The sequence below is a fragment of the Podarcis liolepis genome (genome assembly GCF_965112155.1).
Source record: "Podarcis liolepis genome assembly, chromosome: 1".
NCBI lineage: Eukaryota > Metazoa > Chordata > Lepidosauria > Squamata > Lacertidae > Podarcis > Podarcis liolepis.
This window is the reverse complement of record NC_139554.1, coordinates 79,075,916-79,089,891: the sequence shown is the minus strand read 5'-3', so window position 1 is coordinate 79,089,891 and position 13,976 is coordinate 79,075,916. Positions and strand designations below refer to the sequence as shown.

Sequence of the window (13,976 nt, the reverse complement as noted above, 5' to 3'; positions counted from 1 at the left end):
GTCAAGGCGGCATGCCACACTATATGCAAATATAGTGAAACATATGATAAATAAAGAAAATTCAAAATAATAAAAAAATGCCAGCTCGTTTATCACATCACTGCAAAATTCCTTGCATCCTGCCAAATTCTACTAACAACAATACTGGTCATGTGCTGATGCTGTGGTACATTTTGGGGTGATGATAATTTTAAGTGCATGACCCAAGTATTTGTTGGCAGCTGGAGCTGTTCTTTGCCTGGGGGTTGGCAGAGGATAGGGCAGAGGAAGAATACAGAGGCAGACTTTCTGAACCAATTGCAGAACCCTCAGCGGGCATATCGGATTTGACCCAGAACAACTCACTATCTCTGAATATTTGTGGTTTTGTCTTGATACTGGTAATTGACCATAATAAAATGACTTGTACTTGGTGAAGTAAACAAAGCATTGCAAAGGTATTCAGAATTCTGCACCACCCCACGACTATACTTCCACTGCAAGGCAGTCACAAACTAGCCTTGCTCTTCATTCATGCTTAGTGAAAGGCATGGAAAAGTTGCAGGTGATGGGCGCCATCATCCAACAAATGCCATAAACTCACTTGGGGCTTTTCAGTGACTGTGGAATGACTTGTTTGGATGGATTCAACCTTCCAAATCCTTTACTACATGGCAGTTGATTTATTTTCAAGGTCACTTGTTTGAGCAATAAAAATGACCATGAGAGCTGGGGGAAATAACATACCGTATATGAATGGCCTCTAAGGGGAATGCAGCTTCTGTGATGGGATTTGCTCTCTCAGTCTCTTCAGGCAGGTGGACACACCAAATAGCACTAGCAAGAGTGGGCTGAAACTCAAACTCTCCCTCTGAGGGCTGTGTAAATTATACTTTGCCCCTGGTGTTATCATTTGTGTGACAGTGTGTACTTACTGATGATAAGTGGGAATTCCACCTGTTTTGGCCCGAATGAATTATCTCCTCACATCTCCACATTAACTTTTCATTAGGAAGTCACTTACAACAAGGGTGACAGGATTGTAAAGGATACCTGAGCGCCAGGGACACAGTGTTGCTAAATACTTGTTGTCATTGTTATTTCTATGAGTATGCTACGGAAGTAAATAAATGTATAAAAACAAAATCTGTGAAAGCAGCTGCTCCACTATCCAGTACAGGATTTCAGAATGCAAAGAGTGGATACTACATTTGAAGCACATCCCCCACCCACCGCCAGCTTGATTAATTCTGTGCACTGTGGGTTTTTAAGGGCTGCTGGGAATTGTAATTCTGTGATTTTGTGAGGGGTCGACTACAGTGCCCAGAACTGTTTGAGAGAAAGAATGTGCTTTGAATGTGCTTTAAAGTTATCACGTATGTTCAAGAACAATAGGTAAGGCTTTTACTGGAAACTGAGTCAAATACGTCTGCCGGATTGTTTTTTCAGCTACCCTGTTTGTGGGAGCCACAAACACACCATGCTGTGAAGCCATAATGTGATACAACTTCTTCTCTTATTCCCACCTCCCACAAGCTAGGAGACTCTCTCCATATAGTAGTTTCTGACCTGTCATCCCATGCTGCTTCTCCTTTGTCAGCCGAAAGTTTCACAACATGTTGAATCCTGCTTGGGCCTGCAAGTGTATCTGATTTCCCCCCTGTTGTACTAAATTCCTTTTAGTTTTTGGTAGCACAAATTGTTGGCTTATCCAAATGGTGCTCAGCCTGCTCTAATCAATCATATAGTGAGTTCTACACTAACTTGTAGGTGGAATATTTGCTTACATAATTAGTTCGCCCTCCCCACTGCCAAGCCTACATATTCTCACAAGGGCTCTTTTGTTCATTTGTTTATTAACTTTCCCCCCTATCTATTCCCTACCTTTATATAAGTTATACAGAGTGGTTTATAAATTAAAATATTGTGTTGCAACAAATCCTTTAAAAATCATGATAACATAAAAAATAGTAAACATACTCCATTTTTTCTTACAGATTTCTAAAATAAAATTTTCAGATTTGCGGGGAAACGCTAGCCTGCGTTGTGCCATTTCAGTTCTGGGCTCCTTCATAACATAAAATCTGCCCCCGTGTTGATCCATAGTACTCTCAACTACCTCCATCTCTGCTGTATCTGTATCTTGTATATTAGGCATAAGACAACTTCTTCAGTACAGAAGGTTGCTTTGGAAAGGATGTTCAATGAGAAGAAAAAAAGTTGTTAACACCAGTCAGAACCAGTGTGGTGTAGTGTGGCTAGATCGATCTCTAGGCTTGGAGCCAGCTATCATGATCTCCCCATTTTTTTAAATGGGGGCGGAGGAACAAGGGGTGTGGGTGGGGAAGGTTGCCTATTTCTTTGGAGCAGTACATGAGATGTGTATTTTTATACGTCTCTCCTTACACTGTTTTCCTGATCAAAATCTTTCACACAGCTGCATTTGCCCTGCATGGGGAAAAATATAGGCACTTTCCGTCTTGCTTGGGGAGATAATTTCAGGAAAACAGTGCAGGAGGAAAGTCGTATGCATATACTCTGCTTCAAATAAATTGACAGCCCTCCCCCATCTACATTTTGCCTTTTAAATAACAAGTGATCCAATAGCAGATTATGCACATAATACGTAGCTGACCTTTGTGACTGGGGACATCTGGGTTTACATCACTGCTTAGCCATTATGCATGGACTTAACCTTCCTCACAGTGGTGATCCAAGGATAAACCAGACAACCTCCCAAGTATACTTCCTTGAGCAGCTTGGAGGAAGAATGAGACGCAGACATAACAAATAAAAATATTCAAGTAAAACAAGAAAGATATGGTCATTACTGAGGAATAAGCCATCCCATTTTCCTGCAACTGGAAAACTACATTTCTGATTGGCATATTGGGCAGAATTTATTGGTCACTTATTGGATGGGGAAAGTGGGCTGATGAGGAGGGAGGGATTTAATGAATCAAATCTGATTCATTGAAGAATAGGCTGGCTGGGACATAAATAGGTCTATTCTACTACTGTTGAAGCTGACAAATGATGAGGGGTGAAGAACAGGGGGCAAAGATAGGGAGAGGGAGAGGAAGGAGTTGAAGCAGGTGGAAGACAGGCTAGAGGCTATCCAAGCTGGAAAGATAGTCTGCCCCCAAAGAGCTGGATCACTGAATAAGCTGAAGATTGGCAATGAGGACGTATAAGGGCATTAAGGAATGAGGGGAATTCGGCAAGGAGCTTCTGGAGCTGTCCAGAGTGAGAACTGCCTGCAAGCCTGTCTCAAAGGACTTGGTAGTGAGATTGACTGGGAAGAAAGACTAAGCGGTATTAAGTTAAATAGGGTTACGAACTAAGTTTTACCAGCCAGCCTTATGTAAACCTTTATAACTGTCATTTAAAGATACAGGAACCTTATTAGAGCAAATATAAGTATGTCTTAAAACAATAGTAACAAACTGAAGTATAAAACTCGCCTTATTATACCTCTATTTTATAATAAATAAATATATTTAATTATAAAAGAGTGTCTAGATGGTTTTGCACCACATCTATCATACCATAGCTTCTGGAATATAGTTATCAGAACTATATTACTAATGCTAATATTTGGTGGTTAGAAAGTGAATAAGTGAGAAATAAAATCTGGTCCTCCATATATAAAGTATACAGTGGGGTGTCTTGCTACACAGTCAAACAATATCTGGAGGGCCACAGGTTTCCCATCCTGCTCTAAGCCAGCCCCTTGAGCTAAAAAGTAGCTGCAAAACAAAGAATGCCACAGAGAAGGAAGGAGGTGTACCTCGGAGATATTATGGATTTGGTTCTAGGCCAGCACAATAAAGCAAATATTGCATTAAAGCAAGTCACACATTTTTTGTTTTTGTTTCCTAGTGCATATAAAAGTTATGTTTTCTCTATGCTGTAGGCTACTAAGCCAGCCCCCCCCCCCCGTCATCAGGGGCAGGAGGGGGAAAGCCCAAGTCCAGCACTAGCCAGCTCCACTCCTGTAGCCAGAAGCAGGGTGGTAGCAGGGCGCTTCCTTCCCTTGGATGTGGCTGGGCTGCCTGCAGCTGCACCTGCATCCTTGTAAGGAGCAATATCTGTGAAGCACAATAAAGCAAAGCACAATAAATGAGGTGTGCCTGCATTAATGAGAAATGCTCAGATTTTATTTGCGGCTTTGAGCCTGGTTTGTGTCTCCTCCACTGCTGGGAAATCAGCCTCATCTGTCATTGGATTTATTTGGCAAACAGCTCCTAAATGATTATTCTTTTAACTTAGGGTCATGTTTGATAACTACACATGCAGCTGTTCAGTAAAATGGGAGGAATTTTCACTCTGACCGCTGCATTTCCTCTATAAAGCTTATCTTGTTTAGCTTAATAAGTTGAAAGCCTCTGCAGAAACAGACCTAGTTTCCTAATCTTCTGGTATGAAGAGAGATTCCCCCACTTTACTTACATTTTACGGTAAGAGGACAATTTCTTTCAGAGGAGGAAAAACTGAGGGTGTCTTTATTGTGGTGCAACACTTAGGAAGGTTCACACATTCTTTAAGTGCTGACCTCATACGTTTCTAAGTAATGAATTAATTAGTATAACATGGAGACATGCAAGGTTAGTTTGCACAACCCTTTTTTCACTCCCATAGCAACTCCTTTGGTTTGGTTTCGTCTTTGCACATAATAATTAGTTTTGATTTGTATAAGCATTACTCTAAATAGATTTGTTATCACATGTCATGGAAGGCTTAGAGGGAATCCCAGTCAGGCAGCTAGATAAGAACATCATTGTCTCCAACAAGAAAGAACCAACAAAGGAAACTCTTGAAGCCATTTAGATTTAACTAAGTACAATGCCACCTACTGACCAAACCAGAGAATGACACTATCCACACAACATCCCTTCCTTATTTAAATAAACAACCAGTACATCAGTGCTGTTAAACTACTTGATAGTTCAGGTCTTCGGTCATTTACCTTGACAGCTTCCAAATAACTCAGAGTAAGTATTAGTCGTGACAGTAACATTGCTGTTAGTTCTACTATGCAAGCCCGAGAGTTTGCTTTTGGTGATTGCACCTTCTCAGTGATAGGAAGAAGATATCATCAGTTTTTGTTAAGTATTCCATGTTCACTCTCAGCAGAATATAATCAGGCTCTTGTGGGACTTTGTGACAAGGTGTCTGCTATGATCAATTGTTTTCTTGTAATATATTCTGCTACATGTTTTTTTCTTTAATCAAGGTCACAAAGGGATTATGGTCTGCGAATCTGAAATAAGACAGATCACATAGGTATCTGTAAAAGTTTTTGCATGACCAATCACTAGCAAAAAAAATTCTCAATTTTTTCATAATATTTTTTTCTGCTCTGGTTAGAGTTCTAGAGCAGAATGTGACTGGCATCCATTCTGAACCATGCAATTGTAATAGCACGCCTTCTAAATCTGCAGTTTCTTGCATCAGTGCTACCCATTGTAGGCTTGTGGCATCCTAAAACTAAGATTGGCGAACATCTCATTTATATTTTTAAAGATAGCCCACAGAATTGATCCACAAAACCAGGAAGTAGTGGATTTCAATAATCGGTGTAGTGGTTGTTTATCTTTTGAAGTATTGTACAAATATCATCATAGAAAGATAGTTCAGCATTCCCAGAAATTGTCTCAGTTCTGTAGCCTTCAGTGCTTTCAGTTCTTTGATGGCATTTACCATCTCTAGGCATGGCTTTGTCCCATGTTGTGTGATTAGTTGTCCAAGTAATTCAACTTCACCTTGATGAAAAATGCATTTCTCCTTGTTTATATTGAGTCCAGATTAATGGATCTTATTCCTGACAGTGACCAGTGTTTTGTCATGGTCTTTCTTCCACTGATGTACTCTGTATTAGAATGTCATTCAGGAAGACAATTACTCCTTTTATCTCTCTCAGGACTTCTGTCATCTTTGTTTAAAAAATCTAGGAAGCACTTGCAATTCCAAATGGTAAGCGCTGAAAACAAAATCTCCCAAAGGGTGTGATAAATCTAGTCAGTGTAGCAGTCTAGTTTGTCAAAGGTATTTGCTAGATACTAAAGTATCCTATTTGGAAAATACTTTGGTTCCTGTCTCTTTCAGGAGAAGGTCCTCTAGTGTTGCAGGTGCATACAGTGGTACCTCAGGTTACATACACTTCAGGTTACATACACTTCAGGTTACAGACTCCGCTAACCCAGAAATATTACCTCGGATTAAAAACTTTGCCTCAGGATGAGAACAGAAATCGTGCTCCGGTGGCGTGGCAGCAGCAGCAGGCCCCATTAGCTAAAGTGGTGCTTCAGGTTAAGAACAGTTTCAGGTTAAGTACAGACCTCCGTTACGAATTAAGTACTTAACCTGAGGTACCACTGTATTTTTCTCTCACTGCAGCTTCATTAAGCTTTTACAAAATCTAGACCTTTAAACATTGGTGCATTACACAAGATAGGCGTGGTAGTTTCCTTAATTATGCAGTGTTTCTTTATCCTTTCCACCTCCATTTCCCCTTTGTAGTGTAAATAAATGGTGATTCTTTGTGGTGTTTTGTATGCTATATGATTTGACACCAGGCCTTAAAACATTATTCACACCATTTTAATGGACCTGAATTCTAGACACCCCTTTTGTTTCTCCCACTGGTTTTAGGAGTCCCATTCTAGCAGCTGTTCCTTGATTGAGGAAATTGTCCATATTATTATCTCATATACACTAAACATAAACTGTGTGTGTGTGTGTGTGTGTGTGTGTGCATGTGCGTGCGTGCGTGTGAGAGAGAGAGAGAGAGAGAGAGAGAGAGTTGGAGAACACACAGAGAGAAAGGAAAGCGTAATAAGGGATTAATGTATGAAAATGGTATTCTTTAAAAAGAACAAAGGGTTTAAGGCTGTGGGTGCCAGTCACAAAATGGCTGCCATGGGGGTGTGGCAGAACATAAAATGGCTCCTATGGGAGAATATAGGACAGACCAAGCTGGTGCAATCAGGAAGTGAGCAGTAAGAGCAAATAGTCCCTCATACATTATGGGTTTTTGAGGGGATATTTACTGATACCTTTTGAGGGTGTCATAGAAGGAACTGGTGGGCATATTGGTTCTCATGGGCATTGTGTTTGTGACCTCTGAGTTAAGTGACAGGCTTCACATAAATGGTGTTTCTTGCTTGGTAGTAGCAACTTTTTCCTCCCTCTTCTGAGCTGTGCTTAGTGACCATTTGTATAGATTTTCTTTTGATGTTTTGAACTACCATAGATCTTTTAAACCAGTCCATGGTGCTGTTTTTAAGCATTAAATAATACTACTTCTCTAAGCTTGTGCACTAGCATATTTGCTATGTCATTATAACTTGATGTTGCAATAGTGTAGCTAGCTAGTTAGCGTGTTCTGTGCCAAGCGCTTAAGAGTACAGCATGTCTTAGGAGCAAAAACTGTTCCCCAGCTTTAAAACACATGCACACACAAACAAAAAAAACCAGGCACACCAATGGTGTTCTGTCTCTGGGGAATGCACAATATTTCCAGTCTTAGGGGTGCATCTCATATGGTATCATCCAAAAAACTGCTAGTGTAAACTTGCCCATAGGGGTTAAGACTTGTTTCTTGGTCTGGCTTGAACATCATTCAAAATAAGGTTTTGTTCATTCAAGTTTAGTGGTAAACCATGTTTTACACTTCTTCTGAGTTAAGTTGTTATCTTCTACAGATTCTTCTAAAGTGGATATGGGATACTGCTGTACGTATCTCCTCCCTCACAGCCGCAAAAGCAGTCAGATGGTTCTGAGAAAAAACATTAAACATTGGCTCAGAACAAAATCTGAGCCCACCAAAAACATTCTACTTGCTGGATTTTGGCTCGGGTCTCTCCCGATGACTCTGCAGCTTCTGAAATACAATCACTCAGTAGCATTATGGCTGCGCTGATAGCTGGTCAACTCCCTTCAGCTATCCAGGAACTGTGCCAGGTTACAGCTTTCTAAAAAGGGCCTTTGTTAAGCAACCATTTAAAAAGTGTTTTAATATTTATACAAAATGAAAGGATGCCTGGGAAAGAAGGAGTGGAGAAAGTTAATGGAGAGGGAACAGAAGGAGATGAAGCTTATTAGCTAGCCCCTCTGTGGGATTGTCTTGCATTTCTGTTTGTCAGAAAGGAGAACCAGTGCAGCCAAGCAAGAAGAAAAACCAGGCATTTTGCAGATAAGAAAGTGAGAGGACAGCTCCAAAGCCATTTCCCACACTGTTCTTTGGCACTTGAGTTGTAAACTATGACTATAGGGTCCCTTTTGCGAAGGGCACAGGAAGCAAGTGCCTTTGCTTTGGAGGTTTCCTCTACTAACACTGCCGATGCAAACTTGTTCAGTGCTAATGTCCTGGTCTTTCCTTTTCTCTCACCCACAATATGACCTGTGATCAAGGATTGTGTGTGACACAGCTGGGAGAAGAACATACAGCACCGTGCCGTGATTTGGCTTAGTGTTGTGTCCAAACCTGGGCTCATGGTTTATCTTGCTCCAGACAAACTGTGAGCTGTAGCCAAGGTTTGTTCTATGGTTTGCCATGCTCAGCTCACAGCAGCATGGCAGCAGCAGGACCAGAGAAAAAGCAAAGTGGCCAGTCTTCTCTCTGGGAACCTGCACGTTTGGTTATTCACTCTAAGTCAGGCATCCCCAACCTGAGGCCCTCCAGATGCTTTGGCCTACAACTCCCATGATCCCTAGCTAACAGGACCAGTGGTCAGGGATGGTGGGAATTGTAGTCCAAAACATCTGGAGGGCCGAAGGTTGGGGATACCTGCTCTAAGTCATGGTTTGGCTTAGTGTTATGTCCCATCTGGGCCTCTGACAAGTGCAAAGCCAGTACGATTCCCTGCCATTTTCATTTCCCCCTTCTACCTTGCAGTAGCCCTAGGAGGCAAGCACCTCTGAACAAGGGCACCTTTAATAATCACCACGCTAATGATTTTTAATCATAATGGATGAATAGATCATCTTTCCAAAATGTGTAGCCATTTCCACTTTCTTCCCAAAAAGTGACTGGAGGTGTCATCACCCAGAAGGCACTGTGCCAGATCCCAATACAGTGTGTTCTGGGATATTATCCAGGAATTCATGCGTAGGTGGAATGTGAACCACCATGCTATTACAATCTGATTAAAAGAGCATCAGAAAACCACCACAAATAAATGGATGACAGGAAAGGGAAGAGCCAAATGCAGTAAGATGGAGGATAACTCATATCTCAGTCTTATGAATTTAAAATGGAAGATGGAAGCCTCTAAATGAGGGTCAAGCAAAGACAAAACAACCTGACATGAGAGAGATAATTGGGGAAGTCAAGATTCCTATAAAAATGAAATAATACTTTACTTGGCTTAGAAAATAGACAACTCAGAGGGCATAAGCTAAAGTTTATACAATCATGAATGATGTGAAGAGAATGGAGAGAGAGAAATTGTCCACCTTCTCCCATAAGAACAGAACACAAAGTTGCTCAAGGAAATATTTGGTCTAGGATGAAGAAAAATTAGTTATTCATAGAGTGGTTCATTAACTAATGGTGTGAATTACCACAAGTATGGTGATGAGTTCAAGCTTAGCTTACTTTTGATAGATGTTACCCATGATTGCAAACATTCCCATGTTTTGAGGCTGCATCCCTAGTTTAAGTGAATACCAGCTGTTTGGAAACGAACTGAAGGGTATGATTGTTGCCATTTTTTTGTCTAGTGAGTTTGTCAGAGACACCTGGCTGCCCACATTCTGAGGCAGAATGATGGACTGGCTAGGTAAACCTTTGATCTGAACCAGCAAGGTACTTATTATGCCCTTGTGTTCTTTGTGAAAAGCTTTGAGCCTTTGTAGAGGATGAAGGTGTCTTTGGAAGAACTGACAAGCTCAAAGAGTGGAAGCTAGACAGTTGTCTTGTGGAAAACAAGGAGGTTCTGAAATAAAGGACATTTTTGTAACAGTAATTTACGCTCCAGAAAGTGTGGGACACCTCGATGTGTTTGCGAGCTTTTTGCTATGGTTTTGGCAGGCGCTACAATGGATGGCCTCTCCGAGCTATATAAGGTTTGGCTGCAGGCAAATCCAAATGACTAGGAACATATGGTGGACAAGAGGGACATTGCAAGGGCAATGAGGGATAGCTTTAAAATTAGGTTCAGGTCAGAGACCCTTGACAAGTTATTGGATAATTGGCTATGCAGTCATGATGCCAACAAGCATTTAAGGGTGATAATAGATAACCAACTGAGTCAACAGTTTCATGCAGTGGAGTGAAATGGAGGCCAGTGTAATTTTAGACTGAATTAACAGAAGCTTTCATATCCAGGAATCTATCAAGCAGTAAATAGCCCTGTGCTACTCAGCATTTATCAATGCTCAAGTTAGTACTAGGATTTAATTTCTGCCAGGGTTCATTCCTAGGATCTGTTTCTAATGACAGGGTTCATCCCTGAGATATACAAAGTTAGGTTGGCCAAAAGTTCCTCTGTGTAACTGCAGAAAACATATTCCACACTTCTGAGTAACTGTAGTGTCCCCAGAAATGAGTTATCAATAGGAATGAAATATAGATCATAGTGAGAGCAAGGTCCTTAAAGAACATTGGTTAGATAAACCAAGGATGCAATCCCAAAAGCACCCAGGAAAGAACAATTTGGTGTATAAAATGTCACTTGTCAAAGGCCTGGGTAGGTGAGAAAAAAGATAAGGTAATCCACACACATAATCAACTGTTTCCCAACCAGAATACCTAGGACTAAAGAGGTGACATTGCTTAAGAAGTTAGTACAGGGTTCTGAAGGTAAATAAAATCCTGAGTAAGGCCAGTCCCTGTGTGGTGGAGGATTCATAAGGTCAAAGGTCTGGTGGCTTCCACTTCTCTGAATTCCCTGGGCTGCCATAAGGTATGGAACTGTGTCATAGACAGCCACCATGGTCTTTCATCACACAGGCTGCATGGTCTAAGATATATATTGCAGGAAGTCATGACAGTGACATTGAATCTCCCAAATATAGATGGAGGATAGTGGTTTCTGGTGGACAAATAGCATAGACATCATGCTATGTCTTGCTTTACAAGTTTTCAGCTAGAAAAAGAATGCTGGATTAGGTGGATTCTTCTTGATGTACCTCTGCCTTTATTTCCAGGAACTACAACTTCTATGTGCAGTGTCCACTACTGTCCTCTTCTGGTCCCATGGAGGAGCCCATGTAGCAAGAAGAGCTCTTAGTTGAGCAACTTGCTCAAACCAGAGCTGGAATTGAAAATTTGAGCCTCTGCCTCCAATCACCTCTCCTAGGCTCCTCCTGCTAGAGTCCCTTGAAGGCCCACCCCCTGGCCTGAGGACTGGGACTTCTCCTGCACTCTATAGCTTCCTACCTGGCACACACTCTCTTTGCCATTAGACTGGCAAGCTAGTATGAGAGGCACTCAGTTCCATGGGCCCTGGGGAAGATTCCATTTGTGGCTGCATCTCATGTTGTATGAGATGGGCTTCAGTGGTTCCCTGAACCAACATTGGAGACAGAGTCAGGAACCTGATGTAGCTCCTAGGCCGGTGATGCTATAGTCTCTATTTTTGTGTCCTGGTCACTCTGGAATCATGACACCCAGGGTCAGCCTGTGGCATCTCCCGTTAACAGGATCTCTCATTTCAGGGCTGAGAAGGACCTGTGCCTGGGACCCTGGAGAACTGTTTCCAGTCTGAGGGGACAATATTAGGCTAGAACAACCAACCGTAACAGTATAAACTAGTTTCCAGGATTAACTGGGAAACATAACATGGGAGTAATTGAAGCCAAGACACTTGTTTTGATTAACATAGAAATTGAGGTCTGCCATGGACCCAGAATCCAGACCTCTAGAATTTGAAGGGTAAAGTCTGATATTTTCATGCATATTGTATTTCTCCTTCCAAGTTTAGTCAACTCCAGCCAGTTGCTGTCCTGCTGCCCCAACTGTTGGACTGTTTGCCAAACAAAGCGATACTGTCCTTGCTAAGTGAGCTCAATGTATTCTTGTCCTGCAGGCGGAAACTCCACCAATGGCCAATGCAGCACTCTGCAGCAGCACTACAGCTCCAGATCCCAGACAAATGGCACAGCCCCCAAAAGCTCTGTAAGTTCAAAAACCCAGCTCTTTCTGCTGCCTATTGATTGCTAATGAACTGCGATTGTGGGTGATGATGACTGTCGTGATGATTACCACCAGTGTTAAAGGAATCTAATTCCCACTTTTGCCCTCCCTGCTTTTGTAAAACTAGTCCCCATGGTACTATGCAATCTTGCAGCGATTGTTTCAGTAAAATATCCCAGTGACGGTGTCAGAGCCAGCTCTGCCAGCTTTTAAGATTCTGTGCAGAGCAGCATGGCTGTTAACTGAGAGCAGAATGTGGCCTGCCAGTTCACTGAGCAGGGTGCCCATCAAGGGCAAATAAATGGGTGGTATGGAAAGACCCCACTTGACCTTGCAGCTGGGGTGTGGCATTTGCAGGACAAACCAAATACTCTGCATTATTTCATTTGATAGAAGAGTCTATCTCCTTTTGAAAATAAACATTGCACTCCCTTCTTTCCTCCCATTGTAGCTGTACCAACCACCAGCTGGAAAGAAAGGTTACAGCACCATGAAAACTACTAGCTGGTCCTCTCGCTCAGCGGTGGACCTCAGACCCAACAAGAGAATGGCCTCCATCAGCAATGGCGTTGGGCCAAAGGGCCTGGCTTATAGCCCAAATTACACGCTGTCTCAGTCTGCCGGCACTGCCCCCCGCCCCAGGTCTTTTCACGAGCGGAACTACCGGGGGCATCAGAACTATGACACCATGTCCCTGCGCTCCCTGCGCCTGGCGGATGGGCCAGGCAGTCCTGGGGGTGTGGATGACCACTACAGCATTGTGTCTGAGCAGCTGGATCCACTGGCCCAGGCAGCGCTCTACAAAAACCGGGCAGGTGGCGGCTTCAGCAGATCCTACACCTTTGAAAGGCAGATGAGCGCCGGCTCCAACGCAGGCATGAAGGGGCCCATCGACTGGATGGATGGTGTGGAGGCACCGCAGAACAGGCCTGTCATCCGCGCGCCGGCCATGCGCACCTTGCAGCGCTTCCAGAGCAACAACCGCTCCCGCCTTAGCACTGGCACCTATGGCACAGTCCAGGCTTCTCAGGCCGGGAACTCCTATGCAGGAATGATGGAACGCAGTTCCCGTGCCCCCTCTGTGCGCAGCTTGGCTGACTCCAACCACCATTTGCAAGACCTGCGTGCCATTGACATGTACGACGGTCACAACACACTGATGTCTCAGCAGTCCTTCTCTGGAGGGTGAGTGTCCTGCGGTTTACTTGCAGGGTATGGGGCACTCTGTTCCCAGCGGAGGTGGTCTAAAAAAAGAGGAACAATCAGGGACACAGAGCATAGTGTTCTTCCTCCCTTGGTGATATTTTTTTTTATTGAAGTACTTGATCATCACTTGTTTAATGCTGCTCAGTGAGTCATATGAATGTTGTCCCTCTCTGGAAGTATGCCTTTACTCTAGCAGCAAAGTACAACTTATGGTGCTTCAAAGAAGATGATAGGACTTCTACTCTTCTTTCCCCCATAATTCCGAAACTTCATGTTAGGGTGCTTTGAATGTAACATCCTGAAGCCAAAGCCAAGGCCAGGGGTCAGCAACCTTTTTCAGTTGTGGGCCGGTCCACCGTCCCTCAGACCATGTGGTGGGCCAGACTATATTTTGGGGGGGAAAATGAACAAATTCCTATGCCCCACAAATAACCCAGAGATGCATTTTAAATAAAAGCACACATTCTACTCATGTAAAAACACCAGGCAGGTCCCACAAATAACCCAAAGATGCGTTTTAAATAAAAGCACACATTCTACTCATGTAAAAACACCAGGCAGGCCCCACAAATAACCCAAAGATGCGTTTTAAATAAAAGGACACATTCTACTCATGTAAAAACACCAGGCAGGTCCCACAAATAACCCA

At 42.8% G+C, this 13,976-nt stretch overlaps 1 protein-coding gene across 2 annotated transcripts in view; it reads left to right on the top strand.

Annotated features, from left to right (window-relative positions):
* The window catches only part of PKP3 (plakophilin 3), a 66,637-nt gene that overhangs the window by 34,365 nt on the left and 18,296 nt on the right, over positions 1 to 13,976 (top strand). For both annotated transcript variants that reach the window (XM_083480823.1, XM_083480824.1), the window contains 2 exons: positions 12,015 to 12,103; positions 12,573 to 13,306. In XM_083480823.1, coding sequence (XP_083336949.1) covers positions 12,015 to 12,103; positions 12,573 to 13,306 — 823 coding nt within the window. The remainder of the gene's footprint in view (positions 1 to 12,014; positions 12,104 to 12,572; positions 13,307 to 13,976) is intronic.